Below are 19,254 nucleotides of genomic sequence, written 5' to 3'. Positions count from 1 at the left end.
CTATCTCCTTACTAGTTATAATTCTGTTCAGGTTTTCTGTTTCTTTATGATTCAGTCCTGGTTGTTTATTTCTAGGAATTTACTCATTTAATCTAGTTATTCAATTTGCTGGCAAACAGTTGTTCATAGCACTCTCTTATTATCTTTTTTATTTTTGTAAAAGTGTTAGTAATGTTCCTTTCACTTCTGATTTTAGGTATTTGAGTCTGCTCTCTTTTCTTAGTCAATCTAGTCAAAGATTTGGTAATTTTGCTGATCTTACTGAGTAACCAACCCGTTTTTATTGATTTTCTTTATTGTTTTTCTGTTGTCTGTTTTGTTGATCTCTGTTCTAATCTTTATTATTTCCTTCCTTATGCTAGCTTTGGGTTTAGTTTGTTCTTGTTCTAGTTCCTTAAGATGTAAAGATAGGTTATTGATTTTGGTTATTTGTTAACATAAATATTTACAGCTGTAAATTTCTCTTTTAGCACTACTTTTGCTGCATTCCACACATTTTGATATGTTGTGCTTTATTTTCATTTGTCTCAGGATATTTTCTAATTTCCCTTGTGATTTCTTCTTTGATCCATTGGTTGTTTAAGAGTGTGTTGTTTAATTTCCACATATTTGTGGATTTTACCGGTGTTCTTTTGCTATTGGCTTCTAGTTTCTTTCCATTGTGATTGGAAACAATATTTTGTATTATTTCAATCTTTTAAAATTTATTAAAATTTATTTTGTGGCCTAATACATGATCTATCCTGGAGAATTTTCCATATGAACTTAAGAAAAATGTGTATTCTGCTATTGTTGGGTGGAGTGCGTTGTAAATGTCTGTTAGGGCCATTTGGTTTATAGTGTTGTTCAAGTCCTCAATTTCCTTATTGACCTTCTGTCTGGTTGTTATAGCCATTATTGAAAGTGGGATATTGAAGTCTCCTACTATTATTTCCAAGCAGTTTATTACTTCCTTTAATTCTGTCAAGGTTTTCTTCATATATGTTAGGAACTCTGATATTTATTGCATAAATGTTTATAATTGTTATATCTTCTCAGTGAATTGACTCTTTTATCACTATATAATTTTCTTCTTTGTCTCTTGTAACAGTTTTTGACTTAAAGTCTATTTTTTTCTGATATTAATATAGCCACCCCTGCTCCCTTTTGGCTACTATTTACATGGAATATCTTTTCAATCCCTTCACTTTCAACCTATGTTTATTTTTACATCTATAATGAGTCTTTTGTAGACAGCATATAGTTGGATCCTGTTTTTTAAAATCTGTTTTGCCTATCTATGTATTTTTTTAAATAGACTTTTTTTTTAGAGACGTTTTAGTTTCACAGAAAAATTAAGTAGGAGGTACAGAAGTTTCCCATATATCTATAACCTCCTCTATTATCAAGATTCTCCCACCAGAGTGGTACATTTGTTATAATTGATGAACTTACAACTGATCCATCATTATCACCCAAAAGCCATAGTTTACATTAGGGTTTACTCTCAGTGTACATTTCATTTTACGGGTTTTGAGAAATGTATAATGGCATGTATCCACCATTGTAGTATCATACAAAATAGTTTCACTCCCTTAAAAGTCCTCTGTGCTCTGCCTGTTTATTTTTCCCTCCCTTCTGGTACCTAACCCATATCTTTTAATTGAAGAATTTAATCCTTTACATTTAAAGTAATTAATGATAGAGAAGGACTTACTATTTCTACTTTGTTATTTGTTTTCTATGTCTTATATATTTTTGTCCCTCATTTCCTCCCTTATTACGTCCCTTTGTATTTAGTTGATTTTTTTATAGTGACACATTTTCATTCCCTTTTTTATTTCCCTTTATATGTGATCTATAGATATTTCCTATGTAAAACATACTACTTAAAAATCTATTTTAAGTTATAACAATCTATTTAATGGGTTTTTTTTTGTTTGTTTATTTTGCTGCTGGGCAGTAAGTGATCTGAACCCATGACCTCAGTGTTATAAGGCTGCTCTCTAACCAACTGAGCTAACTGGCCAGCCCATAACAATCTATTTTAAATGGATACCAATTTAACTTCAATCACAAAAACTATACTTCTTTACAGCTCTCACCCCCCCACTTGATTTCATTCATTTTTACAAATTACATTTTTATAAATTGTGTACCCATTAACATAGATTTATAATTATTTTTATGCTTTTGACTCTTAAATCCTGTAAAAGAATAAAAAATGGAGTTATGAACCAAAATTATAATAATTCTGGCTTTTTAAATATATGTCCATGTATTTACCTTCACAGAAATCTTTGTATTTTGGTATGGCTTTGAGTTACAGTCTAGTGTCCATTCATTTCAACTTGAGGACTCCCTAGCATTTCTTGTAGGGCAGGTCTAGCGGTAATGAGTTCCCTCAGATTTTGTTTTTCTGAGAATGCCTTAATTTCTCCCCCATTTTTGAAGGACAGTTTTGCAAGGAATAGAATTCTTGGTTGACAGTTTTTCTTTCAGCATTTTAAATATATTATCCTTCTGCCCTACAAGGTTTCTGCTGAAAATTCACTGTTAATCTTGTTGAAGATCCCTTGTATGTTGCAAGTTGTTTCTCTCATGGTGCTTTCAAGATTCTCTTTATCTTTAGCTTTCAACAGTTTGATTATGATGTGTCTCACTGTGTATTGTATGGATTTATCCTACTTGGAGACTATTGAGCTTTTTGTGTTTATATATCCGTGGTTTTCCTCAAATTTGGAAATTTTTCGGTCATTGTTTCTTCAAAAAAGCTGTCTACTCCCTTTTTTCCTCTCTCCTCCTTCTGGAATTCCTGTAATATATATATTGGTCCACTTGATGTTGTCTCATAAGTCCCTTAGGCTCTGTTCACTTTTCTTCATTGTTTTTTCTTTTTGCTTTTCACATTTGATACTTTCAAATCATGTTTTCTCCAAGTTCAGTGATTCCTCTGCCCATTCTTCTGTGCTGTTGAGCCCCTCCAGTGAATTTTTCTTTCTTTTTTTTCCTAGTGAATTTTTCAGTTCAGTTCATTTTTTCAGCTAGAGTTTCTGTTTGGTTCTTTCTTTATATATGATTTCTGTCTCTTTGTTGATATCCTCATTTTGTTCATCTATTGCTTTTCTGATTTCCTTTAGTTCTTTGTCTCTTTGAGCATATATAAGACAGCTTATTAAAGTCTTTGTTTAATAAATCTGAAACCTATATTTCTTTAGGTTTAGTTTAAAACCTTTGATAGTGCCATGTTTCTTTGTATGCTTTGTGATCTTTTGCTGAAAAGTGGGCATTTGAAAAAGTATTCACTTCTCCCAGTCTTTGCTTACTGGCTTCATGCTGGGGAAGACCTTATCAGCTTATCCTCTTAACAGGGGAAGATACTCATCAGCCTGGTATGAAGGTTCAGCATCCTTTCAGGACTTTTCTGGGCATGTGTCTTTGTGTGTGCTTCCCCCCGCCCCAATTCCCCCACATAAACATTCACCTTGAAATGTCTTAATTCCCCTAAGAGTTTCATCCCTGCTTCTTCTCAGAGTCTTCGGTGTTCTAATATATTTTTCTGCCTGTAATCTCTTGTTTCAAGGCTCCTCTGGGTTTTAAGTCTCCCTGCAGTTCTCATGTGCAGTGACATTCTCCACTGCTTTTAGTGCCCTCCAACCTTATATGCAAACTATGCTTCCATTCCCCTTTAATCTCTGAGCCAAGTGAAACAAAAATTAGTCCTTTGGGCAGCTCCCATATAGGTCAGAATGTTTCAGACAAGTTTCACTGTTTTTCTTCCATCTTGAGGGAGGAATCAGGGATTGGGGGATTCCTCTTGACGTGCCCTGCTGGGGAGGGGGTGGGATAAGAGTAAATGAAAACACCATGAAAAAATTTTTTATCATTTCCAGTGTGGATTTTTCTTGACTTAGTTTTGCTTAGCTGCTGCATATTCTTGAGTGGTTTCCAGAATTTCCACAAAAGTATTTTAATCAGTCTGTTGTCTATTTGATGTTTCTGTGGGAGAATGAGGGCCTAGAGCTTCCTAGTCTGCCATGTTCTTGATGTCACTCTTCTGGTAAATCATTTCAAAATCTCTTTTGTTTTTCTTCTAAGGTCCCTTTTGGGCCTCTTTGGCCCCGAGGAACCTAAAATCTCCTCTTTCTACCTATACAATACCTTACTTTGCTGGTTTCTCTCTTCTCTGTCCTAGGTCTCTCCCTACAATATTTTAAATAATTTTTTTTGTTTTTTACAGAGCTACTAAGCTCTAGCATGTCCACAGTCAATCTGCATACCTAAACACATCTTGACATGGAGAGTGGGTAAGACCTCTGTTTTGTATATCCAAACATTTAAGGGAGCAGTTGGAATTCTGTAGAGCAATGTCTTTGGTTTGTTTTGAATTACACCTATGGCTATAATTACACCTATGGCTATCCTCTAAAAGCGGTTTTCTAATTTTTCCCTTTCTAGTTTTTTCACCAAAATCCCTATTGGCCTCTAAATAATTCTTTAAGTAATGAGGTATTTTTTTCAATAAAATATTTTTATGTATTTTATATATATTTTATTACCATACATGAATATATAAATAAGTATATATTTATATTTTTACAAATAACACATATAACATTAGAACACAATAACATTAGAACACAGTTTCTAATGTTAGCCTGGTATATAACAGAGTTGTAATACTATCAGCTTCATAATTAAAATTTTAAGCTGCTGAAATCAAACTCTGTATCCTTTCCTTACTTTGATTTACTCACTTCCCTCATAATTCTAATTAATCTACCGTGTCGAGGAGACCCTAACTCTTCCTACCCTGAGATGGCTATTTTGATGTGTCACCTTGGCTAGGCTACAGTCCCCAGTTATTCAATCAAACACTAGTCTAGATGTGTCTGAAGATATTTCATAGATGGATTAAAGTCTATAATCAGTTGACTTTAAGTAAGGGAGATTATTTTATGTAATCTGGGTGGTCCTGATTCAATCATTTGAAAGTCCTTTAAAGCAAGGCTTGAGGCTTCCCTGAGAGAAGAAATCCTGCATGTAGATATGGTCTTTAGCTCATGCCTGGGAGTTCCAACATGCCCCCTCTGAAGGGCTGCTCTATGGATTTCAGACTTAACTAGCTAGCCCCCACAGCTGTGTAAGCTAATTCCTTTCAATAAATCTCTTACTATGTATCTTCTACTGGTTCTGCTTTTCTGGTTGAACCCTGATTGATACACACCCATACATTGAGGCTTTGCCAGAGGTGGTAGGCCTGTTTTCTTTTGCAACAACAGCTTCTCTAAAGTCCCCTTACCCCAAAGGACTTATAGTTTAAGTACTGCCCCCCCGCTCCTCCCCCCCACTTTCCTTTTCTACTTCCTTCACTGTAAGATGTATCCCCCTGCCCCCTGAAAATTCCCCTCTACACATTCTGTTATCTCTGGTACTCCTATTTATGACCCGATTCTGCCTTGAATACCCTAAAGGTCCCAAGACTTCCATATGTAAAAAAATCCTTCGGAATTTGATCAGACTCTAAAAGAGAATTTTTGAGTGAGAGAATGAAAAATAGTCCATCAACTGTATTACTCAGATATGTCAATGTCATAGTAGACACAGAAATGTTGGTGAACTTTTATAGATTCAAGGAGACTGAGGAGACATGATGACTAAATACAAACTAGGTCCCAGATTAGGTCCTGCACTGGAGGAAGAGTATGCTATAAAGGACATTACTGGCTAAATTGAAACAATTGAAATACAGGCAGTAGATTAGATAAAATTCCATGATACTGTTCAATTTACCAAAGTTGATATCTATATTGGAGGTAGAAAACAGAATATCTGTGTTCTTAGGAAATACTCACTGCAGGGGAATGAAGACAGAATAACCACAAAAATTCCTTGAACTATTTAAGCCAAGTGAACAGATATGGTGTGTGGGGGGGGAGGGGAGGGGGTGGAGAGGAACGGGTAAAGGGGCATGAAAATCAACTACAATGTATATTGAGAAGCAAAATAAAAATAAATAAATTAATTAATTACAAAAAGGAAATATTGAAATATTTAGGGGTAAAGGGTAATGATGCATGCAACTTACCATTGTCAAATGTTTAGACAAAAGGCTAGTAATGTAGATGTATATATAGAGAGAGCAAATGAAACAAAATGCTAAAACTGGGTCATAGGAATAGCAGTGTTTTTTACTATTCTTGCAACTTTTCTGTATTTGAATTTTTCCAAGTAAAAAGTTTTAAAAAATAGCCTATGATTCTGTTGCCCTGAATTTTATTTCCCCTTTAAGATTCTCTCTGACTTCAGTCTCACAGTTGTTCCTAGACATGTGCTATTCCAACTTAAAAAGTTCCATCAGTTCCGTTTCAGGCAAGAGCAGTGGGAGTATCACAATTGAGGTTCTTATCATTTGTGTTTACAGAATATGAAAAGGAAACACAAGGGAAAATGAAACAAAAAATACATATAACATACAAAAATAGAAAACTATTACTGAAATACAAAGAATCGTATTTACAACATGGCTTCAGAGTGTAGATTTTGGAGTCATTAATATCCAAGTTCTAATCTTTGCTCTGTCATATACCAGTCATGTGACCCGGGGCAGGACATTTTACCTCTTTGTTCTTCAGTTTCCTTACCTTGGACAGGGAAATATAAATCCTCAGTATATGTAGGAAAAAAATGCATGCTAGCATATGAAGATGATTCCTGAAAAAGAAGGATAAATAGTAAATAATAATAAATAGATAATAAATAATAAATAGAGACCAATAGTTTCTTATTCCAAGATTTTAGTGACTCATTGATATTCTTTGGAATCTGAAAAGCTCTGTAGTTTTCAAGAATTTCTGGTTGCAAGGGTAGGGAAGAGAATTGAGGAAAGAAAAGTCCCTCATTTCTTAAGGCCCTTCACAGAGCCATGTTCTTTATATGTGGACTCATTTGGTATATAGGACCTTATAACACTCCTTTATGCTGCTGATGGAGGTTTAGATTGTTAGAACCTCTTCACAGGTGTTTTGGCAATATCTATCCAAGTGAAAAAGTGCAGATGTGCACAATGAAATTTGTATAGGTATGTTTACTGCAATATTGTTCTAAAAGCAAGTTCATTAAGGGATTCAGTGAATAAAGTATTATACATCCATATGATTAAAGACTAAATCCATTAAGAAGAATGAGATGTCTGCATATTCTGATAAGAAATAATTTTCTCTATATATCATAGAAAACAAGTTATGTAAGAATGCTGCCATTTTGGGGGGGGGAGTTTATACACCTGCCTTCCTGTACCAAGGTTCTTGCTTACACTATCTCTGAAAGACCACACAAGAATTTAACATTTTTCAGAAGGGGAATTTCGGACACAGGACAGAGGGAAACTTTTCACTCTATTCCCCTTTGTACTTTTTATATTTGTTACCAAATGCATCTTTTTCAAAAACAAAAGATTTGTTTTAAAACTTTTTGAGATAATTGCAGGTTCACAAAGGATTCGTTTTTAAACAAACTTATGACTGCTTCCACCAAAAACATCCCCGAGCCCACAGCTGGCCTTGGCTGATGCTGGCAGCTCGCCACCAGTTTCTTCTCCAGCAAGAAGTTGCTTGTGTAACAATGCCTGAACAGAAATGACCCCGTTTTGTTAAACCTTTGAATCAAAAAACTTGTTCTCTCTTGTAACTGAAACCACAGAGTCTGCAGCTAATTGCCAGGACACAATGACTCTCGCTCTCACATTGTACACAAAATAATTCAAGAAAAATTATTAACCCAGATGGCCATTCTTTACTAACTTACTAACCTGATTTTAGTTGAGAATAACAGGAACTGAACCCATGGAGAATGAAGTATGATGCTGGTCACCTCCCACCCAGAAAGTTCCTTGATGATTATCTGAAACACTCAAGCATGTCTGCACGTCCCTGCTTGGTCACCATGAATCAACTTTCCATCACAGACCCCTATAAAACCTTTGGCAAACCTGGGAGAGGCAGAGATGGTCTTTAAGACGTAAGCCCACCATTTCCCCAGGCTGCCGGCTTCCTGATTAAAGGCTACCTTTCCTTATGCCAACTCTTGTCTCTTGATTATTGACTATTGAGCAGCGAGCAAATGGACCTTTGGGGTCTCCATAACACTTGTCTGGTTTAAGGGAAATGCGTGAGGTGGGGAATAATCCTGGGATGTGGGAAACACAGGTGGACATTTAATTTTCACTCTATTTTTTTAATTTACCATCATGTGCATGTGATATCTTTTAAAAACAAAGGATTTGTTTTTATAAAAAAAAATTCCAGATCCCTCTTCAATACTTCCTACCTCCCCGCTCAAGCCCCTAACGATCAGCTCACCAGCTGGCCCTTCTCCAGCAAGAAATGGAGGGGCCTGAGGGGTGGTGAACAACTCCAGAAGAAAGGTATTTACTGATGGGTAAACTGTTTAGAAGGTTAGCGTCAGTCCCCTTCCTCGATTAAACAGGGATTCAAATAACCTACCAAGGCAAAGGAGAAATAAGGACCCTAAAATGCTCGGAGTCGTGAAGAGTGAAGCAAACTTAAAGCAAATTGTCACTACAGTATTCGAAAGGGCCAAGGAGCGCGCGCGCGGCAGGCTGGGATTTGTAGTCTTTGGGGGGATCACAACGCGGCTGCGCAAGGGAGCGGGCGCTCTACCGAGCGCATGCGTGTGGCGGCGGCGCCAGGACCGATTGTGCCCAGGAGGCAGCGGCGGCCGCGCCATTGTCCGGGAGCGCACTATGGCTGTGCCCGCCACCTCCATGGGGCCTCCGGCGCTGGGCCAGAGTGGTCCCGGCTCGATGGCCCCCTGGTGCTCAGTGAGCAGCGGCCCTTCGCGCTACGTGCTCGGGATGCAGGAGCTGTTCCGGGGCCACAGCAAGACGCGCGAGTTTCCGGCGCACAGTGCCAAGGTGCACTCGGTGGCCTGGAGCTGCGACGGGCGTCGCTTAGCTTCGGGGTCCTTTGACAAGACGGCTAGTGTCTTCTTGCTGGAGAAGGACCGGCTGGTGAGCTGCCGGGGCCTGGCCCAGGCCAGGGAGAGGGGCTGTGGTGAAGCGAGGTGTGGTGATGAGGGAGAGAAGGGGGGGGTCGAAGGGGTGGAAAGGAGGAGGGTCTTGAGGGCAGAGGGAAGGAGGGAGTGTAGAGATGAGGAGAAAGAGGAGTGTGGGGGGACGAGGGGTGTGGACGTGCTGAGGTCGTGAAGGGTGAGCATGGGAAGTGAGGAGAGCAGGACTGGTGGTGGGGGAAGGTGGGGTGTGTAGGGAGCGTGGTAGTAAGGAGGTGGGTGTGGTGGTGGGGGGTGGACGTGGTGGGGGGGGTGGACGTGAGGAGGACGCATCGGATGAAGGTGAGGTGGGGGCCTGGGCTCCCTGTGGTGGTGCGGAGGGCCCCTTTGAAAGTGATACAGTGTCTTGGGAATGAGCAGGTGGGTTGGGACGTTGTGGTACAGTAAGGGTGGAAGGCCAGGGAGGGAAAAGAAGTAAGGGCACTTCTAGTGTAGAAGTTGAGAACAGTTCAGAGTGATTGGGGAAGAGGAGGAGGGAAGGGAAGATATTGGAAAGAGTTTTGGAAAAGGGGCTTGGAAGGACGGGTTTCTTTTTAATTATCCAAATCTTTGTTGGTCCCAAGATACCTTGGTTTGAATAAAGTTAAGAAGTTACATATGGAGGTAGGTACTTCTGTGTGAAGTAACATGTGGATTCTGTTCCTTCAGGTCAAAGAAAACAATTATCGGGGACATGGAGATAGTGTGGACCAGCTTTGTTGGCATCCGAGTAATCCTGACCTCTTTGTCACTGCCTCTGGAGATAAAACCATTCGCATTTGGGACGTGAGGACTACAAAATGCATTGCTACTGTGAACACTAAAGGTGACTATTCAGAGAGAGGGCAGTAGGAGGATAAGCTACTTGTATTCATTCATCGACCATTAACCAAACATCTTCTCATTGTCTGGTACTCTGCTAGATATGAAACATTCAGAGCTGAATAAGACAGTCTCCAGCTCCAAGGACTCCAAGGACCTCATGGTTTAGTGTGAGGAGAGAGACAAATGTATAAAAATAACATAATATGACAGGGTTCATTTTATCATGGGGATGTGTACAACGTAGATACCCAGAATGGAAATGTCTATGTCTACCTGGGGGCAACAGAGAAGGCCTCACAGAATGTGAGCAAACCATTAGAGTAGCCGTAGGAATTAGTGGTCAGGGTGCAGTGGGTGAGAATGGGGGTAGTACTAGGAAGGGACACCATGTGGAAAGGCATGGAGAATTTGGGAAATTCAGATATGTTAGAATGGGTTGAAAGTGGTCTGGAAGAAAATGACCAGAAAGTTGTGAAGTGCATTTATACGCTCTGTTCTTATTGAGTATTAATCTTGAGGCCATTTATCATGATTGACTCTAACATGTCATTGATTGTAAGATACACTAATATTTTATGTGCCATTAGAAAAGAAAGTTGCTGGATAATCATGATACACCAAAAATTACGAGGTGCATTCTGATACATTTTAAGAAGCATGATACTAAAATGAGAAAAAAAATATGCATTTTAGAATAGATAAATAGAAATTTTTAATTGATCAGTTCAGTGTCATGTGTGATTTAGGTGGTACATGGATGAACATTAAAAACCAGTTATGAATATTTTAATGTCTACTAGAAGAAAAAGAATTAGCTCATAGAATCTATTGCTTGATTGAAGGTAAATTTAAGTAAATTTTTTTTGAATCAATTTTAAGAAAAATCTTGAATAAAGAAAAGTATAGCTGTTACATGGATAGGACAAAAAATTGTGAAGGTGGCATGTGGATGACTGGAGTTTGAGAAATGCAGGTGTAAGTGAGAATAAGGGGCTTTGGAATCAAATCTGGGTTTAAATCTTGACTCTGACTTCATAGCTTTGATGCTTTGGCTCATCTTATTTTCCATTTCTTCATCTGTAAAATGTGGATAATAAAGTGTTCCTTAGACAAGTATTGTGAGGACAAATGGGGAGATTTGCACAAGAATGTGCTGGACTCATAGTTGATGATAAGTGATTCCCTTCCATTGACTAGGACCTTAATGAATGAGCTCTGAAGATAATTCTGGTCTTCTTTCTAGGATAGCAAAATAAACTTCTGGAGGAATGTGGGCAAACAGATTATCTTGCTGAATATATCTGTGTTCCCAGGGGAAAACATTAATATCTGCTGGAGTCCTGATGGGCAGACTATTGCCGTAGGCAACAAGGATGATGTGGTGACCTTTATTGATGCCAAGACACACCGTTCCAAAGCAGAGGAGCAGTTCAAGTTTGAGGTCAATGAAATATCCTGGAACAATGACAACAACATGTTCTTCCTGACAAATGGCAACGGTTGTATCAACATTCTCAGGTGCGGGGGTTTGAGCTTAGGGGACTGTCATATTTTTGGGCTGGGTGCTTGGCAGATACAGAGATGAGCTGGGTGTGAGCTTATCCTGAAGGAGCTTAAAAGGCAAATAGGAATAAAGAATCCTAACCTCTGTTAAGCACATTTTAGCCAGACACTTTATATTTTATGAGTCCTCACAGAAATCCCAGGGGGTTGAATGTATGCTTCTCATTTGACAGATAAGGATTTGAGGTTCAGAGTGGTTAAGTCACTAGTCAGCTAGTGGGCACTAGAACTGGATGCACCCTGAATTGTGTTTAATTCATACCTTTAAAGTTTGAACTTAGAAGTGAAGCTCCAGTGAAGCCATCTCCATATTTCCCCCTCTAATAAGGTTAGAGGCTTATTTTATGTACTTCTTGTTGGAAGCACTTCTCATACTGTATTGTAATTGCATGTTTACTTGTCTTTATCTCCCATTAGACTGTAAATTACATAATGGTAGGGACTGTGTTTGCCTTTTTTACTGTTGAATCCCTAATGCCTACTCTAGTACCTGCTGTACATAGTAGGATCTCAGTTCTCTAAATGAATGAAACTGTGCAAATGAAATTCAGATCTGTTCAACTCTATTCATTCTGCTATCCTGGGTGAGCAATGTAATGCAGAGTGAGATAGATACTGTGTTAAGAGAGGCCAGGAGTTTGCTGTGGAATCCCAAGGAAAGAGCATATCATACTGACTGTAGGGTTGAAGAAGGCAGCTTCTGAGCTTGATCTTGAAAAATGAGTAGAATTTTAAGAATCAGCAACAGGGAACTGCACAATTGACAAAACAGGTGTGAATGAGTGTGACTCATTTGGAAAGTAGGTCAGGATTTGGGGAGTGGTGGTAGATAATGTATATGAGAGGGCCTGATAATGAAAAGATAAAGTTGAAATATACTTTGGGACCAGATTATACAAAACATTGAATTTTATGCTTAGTAACTTGGATTTTATTTTGTAGGCAGTGGGGATTCATTCTATAACTTTTTTTTAAAAACCTTTTTATTATAAAACATGGATATTGAGAATTACAAAAAAATGTATAACTTGATGAATTGTTATATGCCTAATACCTGTGTAATTCCACCCAGGTTGAGAAATAGTACTTTCTGGCCACCCCAGAAGTCCATCCATGTGTTGTCCTAATCACAACTCCCTCCCTCAGAAGTAAACACTATCTTGACTTTTATAGTTTCTTTACAGTTTTATCTACCTAAGTACATTGCTAGACACTTTAGTTTTACTCACTTAAAAAAATTTGATGTCTTTTGAGTCTGTTAAACTACAGGGTCTCCTTCCATCCCTTTCTTTTCCTTATAAATTAGCTTTTGAAAAACCAGACTGTCAACCTGTGGAGATTCTTCCAGTCTGGAGTTTGCTGATTCTGTATGTTTGTTTATTTGGTGGAATACTTTCATAAAGAGATACTTCCTCTCATTTACTATTTGTTTATCCAGTAATATAATTAATTTAAGAAAGGCAGGTTAAATTCTTGATTCTTTCCTTTTGTCATCAGATAATGAAATAGTTCCCTATCACTTCTAAAGATGACAAGTTAGGTTATTTTTTAAGGATCATTATGGACTCTTGTATTTAGACATAGTTGTGTTTCAGTCTGTTGTAATGATTATCCTTATTGAAGCTCAAGTTATTCCATTTTTGGCGAATGAGAGCCTCATCGGGTTTATTCCTGAGTCCTTTTTTGACATATAATCCTTTTTTTTTTTTTTTTCTCTCTCTGGAATCTTAAGATATTCCAACCTTATCTTATGCATTTCCTGCCCCAGACCTTTAATCAGAAATTCTCTAAGAAGTCCTAGATTCTTAGAAAATGATACTGAAGCTAGGAACGCTCATTGCTGCTGGGTTGGTCATTGTTTCTAGGATTTTCCAATGGACAGAACTAGAAAATATATGCATATATTTTTAAAGATAAAGTACTTGTGAATTCACACATTGTGGTGGTAAGTAGTAGTAGTATTCTGAGACATCTGTATGTTTAACATGGGATAAAGGTAACCGTGGGATATTTTAATTCTGTAATTCTCTGTGCTCTTGAGAACCTGAATATTCAGTTTGGAAGGAAAGAGATATATTTCTAATACAGAAGAGGTTTATCCCTTTATCCCATGTTAAACATACAGATGTCTCAGAATAACAGTACTCCTACCACTACCACTAATGCAATTATTTAAAATAGTAAAAATGTTTTGCTTTTTGCATATGCTTTCCCCATTCTTCCCCATTTAAAAAAATAGTTAGGCTGGCCGGTTGGGTCAGTTGGTTAGAGCACGGTTTTATAACACCAAGGTCAGAGGATTTGGATCCCCGTACCAGCCAGCTACCAAAAAGAAAAAATAGTATCATATATAATGAGTGTATACAGCTGTTACATATTATACCCTCTCTTTTAACCATATTTGATTTCTACAAGAAACTATATTTAATGTTCATCATTAGCTCTTATGTTCATAAATCTCTAGTCATTTTGGTTGTCAGAGCTCATTCTCTAGTTAAGATTCCTTAGGAAGCATTTATGGGAATATTAGTCCCTTAGTCCCTGAGTTCTTGTATAACTTACTTATACACTTATAAAACTTATAATTCTTTATTGTGCATATTATTTGTATTCGTTATATTTGAAATTCAGTTTTGCTGGATGTAATTTTACTATTCTATGTCTTGATGTTGGTCTGGGTTCATATTCTCAGTATGTGTTGTGCTCTTCAACAGGTAGTTTGAAATCTTTTTTATTTCAGGAAAGTTTTCTTAGTCAATCCTGGCTTTTGTTTGTTTTGTTTTTTTCTTCCTTTTTTGGCAGCTGGCCAGTACAGGGATCTGAACCCTTGACCTTGGTGGCACTCTAACCGACTGAGCTATCTGGCCAGCCCCAAGAAAGTTTTCTTGAATTACAGTTTTTGGTATTGCTTTATTGTCTCACTTGGTTTTCTTCTTCAGTGTCTTCTAATATCGTCTTAGCATCACAGTCCTCTTCTGCAGTTTGATTGCTCTCTGTCTTGTTTCTCAGCTACCCAGAATTGAAGCCTGTGCAGTCTATCAATGCCCATCCTTCTAACTGCATCTGCATCAAATTTGACCCCACGGGCAAGTACTTTGCTACAGGAAGTGCAGATGCTTTGGTCAGCCTCTGGGATGTGGACGAGTTAGTGTGTGTTCGGTGCTTTTCCAGGTGAGAGATTCTGCCAGCAGTTTCCCTGTTGGGTAAATTAATTTTATTTCATCTTTGGTACAATTGTACACTCCTCTTATTGGGTAATCCTATTGACCCCTATGTCTACCCTGTATTATAGGCTGGATTGGCCTGTGAGGACTCTCAGTTTTAGCCATGATGGGAAAATGCTGGCATCAGCATCAGAAGATCATTTTATTGACATAGCTGAAGTAGAGACAGGTAACTTAATGAGAATGTTCTCTTTTATCCCTGGCCATCAGGACTTCTCTTGTCATGTGTCTTCATCATTGTACCAGCATTATCACAAATGAAATTGTCTCCTTAAGACAAGCTTAAGTAGGAAGAAAAACGCATTCCTTGTGGTCCCACTATATAACTACAACCTTTTTAATGTTAAATATTTCTATCTTTTGCCTGTATGTAAACTTGAAAAAAAAATTTTTTTTTCAAATAATTTAAGGAATTAAATTCATATTAAATTCATATTACAGCGTGCCAAGAGAAAGAGTTAGCCCTGTATGTGCTGAAATGGCAGATCTGCAAGTCATATTGCTGAATGAGCAAAGCAAGTAGCCAGTCTGTTCATGGGATGTGTTCCTATTTAGGTAAAGAAACTAAAGCTAAATTGTTAGAAAAACTTTTAGAAGAATTTATATCAGGCTTAGAAGATTGGGAGAAGGCTGTGCAATAGGGAAAATTAGGATGAATTTTAACATAAATTGTTAATTTAATCATTAATTATTACTGAAATCAGTTAAAACTAAAAATTCAATTCCTCAGTCACCCTATGCACATTTCAAGGACTTATTAGCCACATGTGGCTAGGGACTACTGTACAGGAGTGCAGAACAGGACATTTCCATTGCAGAAATTTCTGTTGTACGGTTCTGTACCCTTGTATTGTTTGAATTTTGTGCAGTAGCATATCTTCATATATTAGTTTGTGTAATGCATGCTCATTATAGAATATTTGGAAAATGCTAAAAATGTAAAAAAGAAATTAATACTCACTCATAGGTCCATAATGTAGAGATTACCATTGCTAACATTTTGGTATATTTCCTTCCAGTCTTTTCCCCCATATATGTATTTTTTTATATTATTGGAATCATATAGTAGATAAAATTTTGTGTCCTGCATATTTTTTATAGTTAAATTTTAAACAAAGTAAGAAATAATTTCAGTTTTATTCCTAATGGCATATACAACAGAACTTAATTTTAATACATTGCAGTTGTTTCAGCTTTTCAGTCTGTTTAAACTTTGATGGTTTGGAATAGTAATGTTTGTCTCACACAGCACCATATGTACCATCCAGAGAGTAAACTTTCCAATAAATTATCAAGGTGTTAAAGTTTATGAAGCCACATCATTGTTTGGGAAACATTTTAGAAGGCCTCTTCTTCATGTCTACTCTGTTTTTCTTGAACTGTATAAATCTTTTATCTTTGAATCTTTAAATCTTAAATCTCTTTATAACAAATGACATGGAGTTAAGGGCCTAAAGAGAAATGAAACAGGCATAGCAGCTTCAGAAACCATTCTTTGTGTCCATATAACTCAGGAGTTTGCTCAGACATGTAGCTATAGACTGCCAGGTCCTAACATCACAAAGAGTGGTTTTTATTAGGAGAAATGTGAACAGTCCCTGAGGTAGAATTACTTAAAAAAAAATTATGTATGTATACATACACATGTGCATATGAATATAAATGTATATTTTAATAGCTTTTTTGAGATTTAACTTAGATACCATGTAGTTGACCAGTTTGAAGCATACAATTCAGTATATCCTACATTTTTACATTAGCACAACACTATAGGCATTTTGCTACATTAATCTTACCTCTAAGATTGAAAGAAAGTTAAGCATAACTAAATATAGTCAGGTGCCACATAACAATGTTTTGGTCAGTGATGGACTGTATGTACGATAGTCTTGTAACCTTGTAATGGCTATACCATATTGCCTTCGTTTGTAGTAGGCTATACCGTCTAGGTTTGTGGAAGTATGGTATGATGTTTGCACAATGACAAAATCACCTAATGACGCATTTCTTAGAACATATCCCTGTTGTTAAGCAAAGCGTGACTGTTAACAGCTTTGGAGAAGTTGTGTATAATTTCTGCAAGTAGGAGAAAGAAAAGTTTTGGAAAAAAAAAATCTATTTGCAAGCCATTGTGGTTTAGTAGAAAGATCTGTGGCTTTGTAAACAGACTGATTTTATGTGCTATCTCTGCTACTTTATTCAAGTGGAACTTTAAGTCACCTGTTTCTTTATAAAATGGGACTTAAAATTATTATCTGCATTGCTGGGTTGTCATTGGCATTCAATAAAATATAAACTATCTGATACTTAAGGATGCTTAGTAAGTGGTAGCTGCTATTACTGTCTTTCCAAGGAGTATAGAACAGGAGTTCAGAGGATAGGCTCTTAACCTGCCAGTGTTCAGATCCTACAGTGCCACCTACTGGCTTGTGAACTCTCTGTGCCTCAGTGTTCTCTGTAAAATGAGGTAATGATTGCACCTATACTGTAGGGTTATTAAGTGGATTAAATGAGTTAATATAGGTAAGTAGTGATTGTGGCCTCTTATTATTAACATATTAATTGGTTTTTCTATATTTATTTCTATAGGAGACAAGCTATGGGAGGTGCAGTGTGAGTCTCCGACCTTCACTGTGGCTTGGCACCCCAAAAGGCCTTTGCTGGCATTTGCCTGTGATGACAAAGATGGCAAATATGACAGTAGTCGGGAAGCTGGAACTGTGAAGCTGTTTGGGCTTCCTAATGATTCCTGAGAGGAGGCCCTGGCAGAGGCCTTCCTTTGTGTAGTTTGGTCTGTTCTCTTGGAGTTGGTGGGCACCATAAATATTTGTTAATTGGTATAAATTATAAAAATCTTTTTGTTAGGCTGCGCATTCAAATTCCCTTCCTGTTTTTTTTTTTGTGTGTGTTAGCTGTTTCTCTTCTTTCCCCCCAGCATGAGGTAGTTAATGCAAACTCTGCAGTAAAGGTAATGACCCCAGCATACCTTGTCCTTCTGGGGACCTCGTATCTTCCTTACTTTGGGGTATGTGGTAGACTTTGTTGAGCTTGGTAATGCTTGGACAATACCTAATTTGGAGGGAGGGATAAAAAAGAGTGGGATGGGAATGAGGTTTTTTAATGATGAAGAAAGAAATATATATATAATTTTGAGAATTGAGCGTTAAATAAAACTGACTTTTTATTATGGTACTTCTAGGACTTTTAGAATTATAGTATTATGTTCTTATATTATTACAGGGAGATGTTGCAGTTTTGTACTTTTAAAAAATCTTGGAAACAGAGTTTAAATGTTATAATTCTGTTATTTAATATGCTAACCAAAACTGTGAAATCTAGGGACAAAGCATGAAGCGCATGGGCAACAGCAATCCTTGAAAGTCATCAGTTGTTTATATGAGTGTGTATGTATGCTGGGCCTCATTCTACAAAGGTTTAAACTAGCTGGCACCTCGTGGAAAGCAGAGCTTTATTAGTTCTTATCTCTTAAAGAAATGGCTCACGTAGGGGATTGTTAGCTAAGAGCAATATTTTGATTTTTATTGTATTTTATATAAAGTATAAATATACCTCAGTAAGTGATGTTTGTAGAGAATTTTGGAAAAAGCAGGTAAGCAAAAAGAAAAATCATTGTCCTAGATCCAAGAGATAATACTATTAGCATTTTGGTGTATATCCTTCCTGTGCCTATATTTATATATTAAAACATGTTTATCTTCATAATGAAGGGTAGGCAAATCAAGTACGACAAGATAAATTAGGCAAGGTGCCCAGGACCATGTTGGATGATATTATAAACTTTCCATAAGTGTTTTTCTTTTTAAATTAATTAATTATTTTTGTTATTTTACATTCTAAGATGTTGTGGAGCAGTTGCAGGGGAGGGGGAAAGAAGAGGGAAATAGGGTGGGAGGAAGAGGAAGGAGGGAAGGGGATGTGGTTGGGGCCTGAGGCATCCCCCTCATTCTGGCAGGGGAGCCTGAGGGCTTCTGGTGGTAGCTCAGTCATAGCTGCGGATGTTGAGGGGGCGTGGCTGAGACCCTCTGCCCGCCACTGCCCTGGCTCGGGAGCCTGGGGCACTTCCAGTGGTGGCTTGGTGGTTGTTGCGGGGCTGGATGCAGATGTTTGGGTGGCATGGCTGAGGCCCTTGGCCTTCCCACCCTGGCTCAGGAGCCAGAGTGCTTATGGCAGCAACTCAGTGGTCATTGCTGGGCCGGATGTGGATGTCAGGGGAGTGTGGCTGAGGCCTTCGGTCCCCCAGTGCCTCAGTTTGTGAACCCAGGTTGCTTCTGGCAGTGACTTGATGGTCATCACGTGGATGTCAAGGGGCATGGCTGAGGCCCTTGGCCCTCCCCTGACCCTGGCTTGGGAGCCTGGGGGGGCTTCTGATCCTTCTAGGTTTTATAGATGTTCTTTGGTGGTGTTAGACCTTTACTGGTTAATATTAGAACTTTGTCTCTGATCTGTGGGTTTTTTGTTTTTTCTTCCAGTTCTGTGTTGGAGTATTCATTATTCCCACCACTTAAACTCTGCACTAAATCTAATTTGTTGTCCTTTGGTTACTTCTGAAATGAGGGAACTTCCTGTGGGGAAC

General features: G+C 37.9%; 1 protein-coding gene across 1 annotated transcript; it reads left to right on the top strand.

Moving 5' to 3' along the window:
- The first annotated feature begins 8,683 nt into the window (after positions 1-8,683).
- On the top strand, positions 8,684-17,539 carry THOC3 (THO complex subunit 3). The gene is made up of 6 exons (XM_063086622.1): positions 8,684-9,010; positions 9,718-9,874; positions 11,187-11,391; positions 14,446-14,607; positions 14,729-14,829; positions 17,250-17,539. Exons 1-6 carry the CDS (start codon positions 8,744-8,746, stop codon positions 17,411-17,413), a joined length of 1,056 nt encoding a protein of 351 aa, XP_062942692.1. The 5' UTR covers positions 8,684-8,743; the 3' UTR covers positions 17,414-17,539.
- Positions 17,540-19,254: the final 1,715 nt, after the last annotated feature.

This window comes from Cynocephalus volans, chromosome 2 (assembly GCF_027409185.1).
Source record: "Cynocephalus volans isolate mCynVol1 chromosome 2, mCynVol1.pri, whole genome shotgun sequence".
Classification (NCBI taxonomy): Eukaryota; Metazoa; Chordata; class Mammalia; order Dermoptera; family Cynocephalidae; genus Cynocephalus; species Cynocephalus volans.
This window is presented reverse-complemented; position numbering and strand designations above follow the sequence as displayed.

Bases quoted from the DNA above. Each gene is read 5' to 3' on its own strand.
- THOC3 (XM_063086622.1), top strand. From the start codon at position 8,744: ATGGCTGTGCCCGCCACCTCCATGGGGCCTCCGGCGCTGGGCCAGAGT. The intron at 11,392-14,445 runs GTGCGGGGGTTT...CTTGTTTCTCAG, and splicing joins GGTTGTATCAACATTCTCAG to CTACCCAGAATTGAAGCCTG. The intron at 14,608-14,728 runs GTGAGAGATTCT...CCTGTATTATAG, and splicing joins TGTGTTCGGTGCTTTTCCAG to GCTGGATTGGCCTGTGAGGA.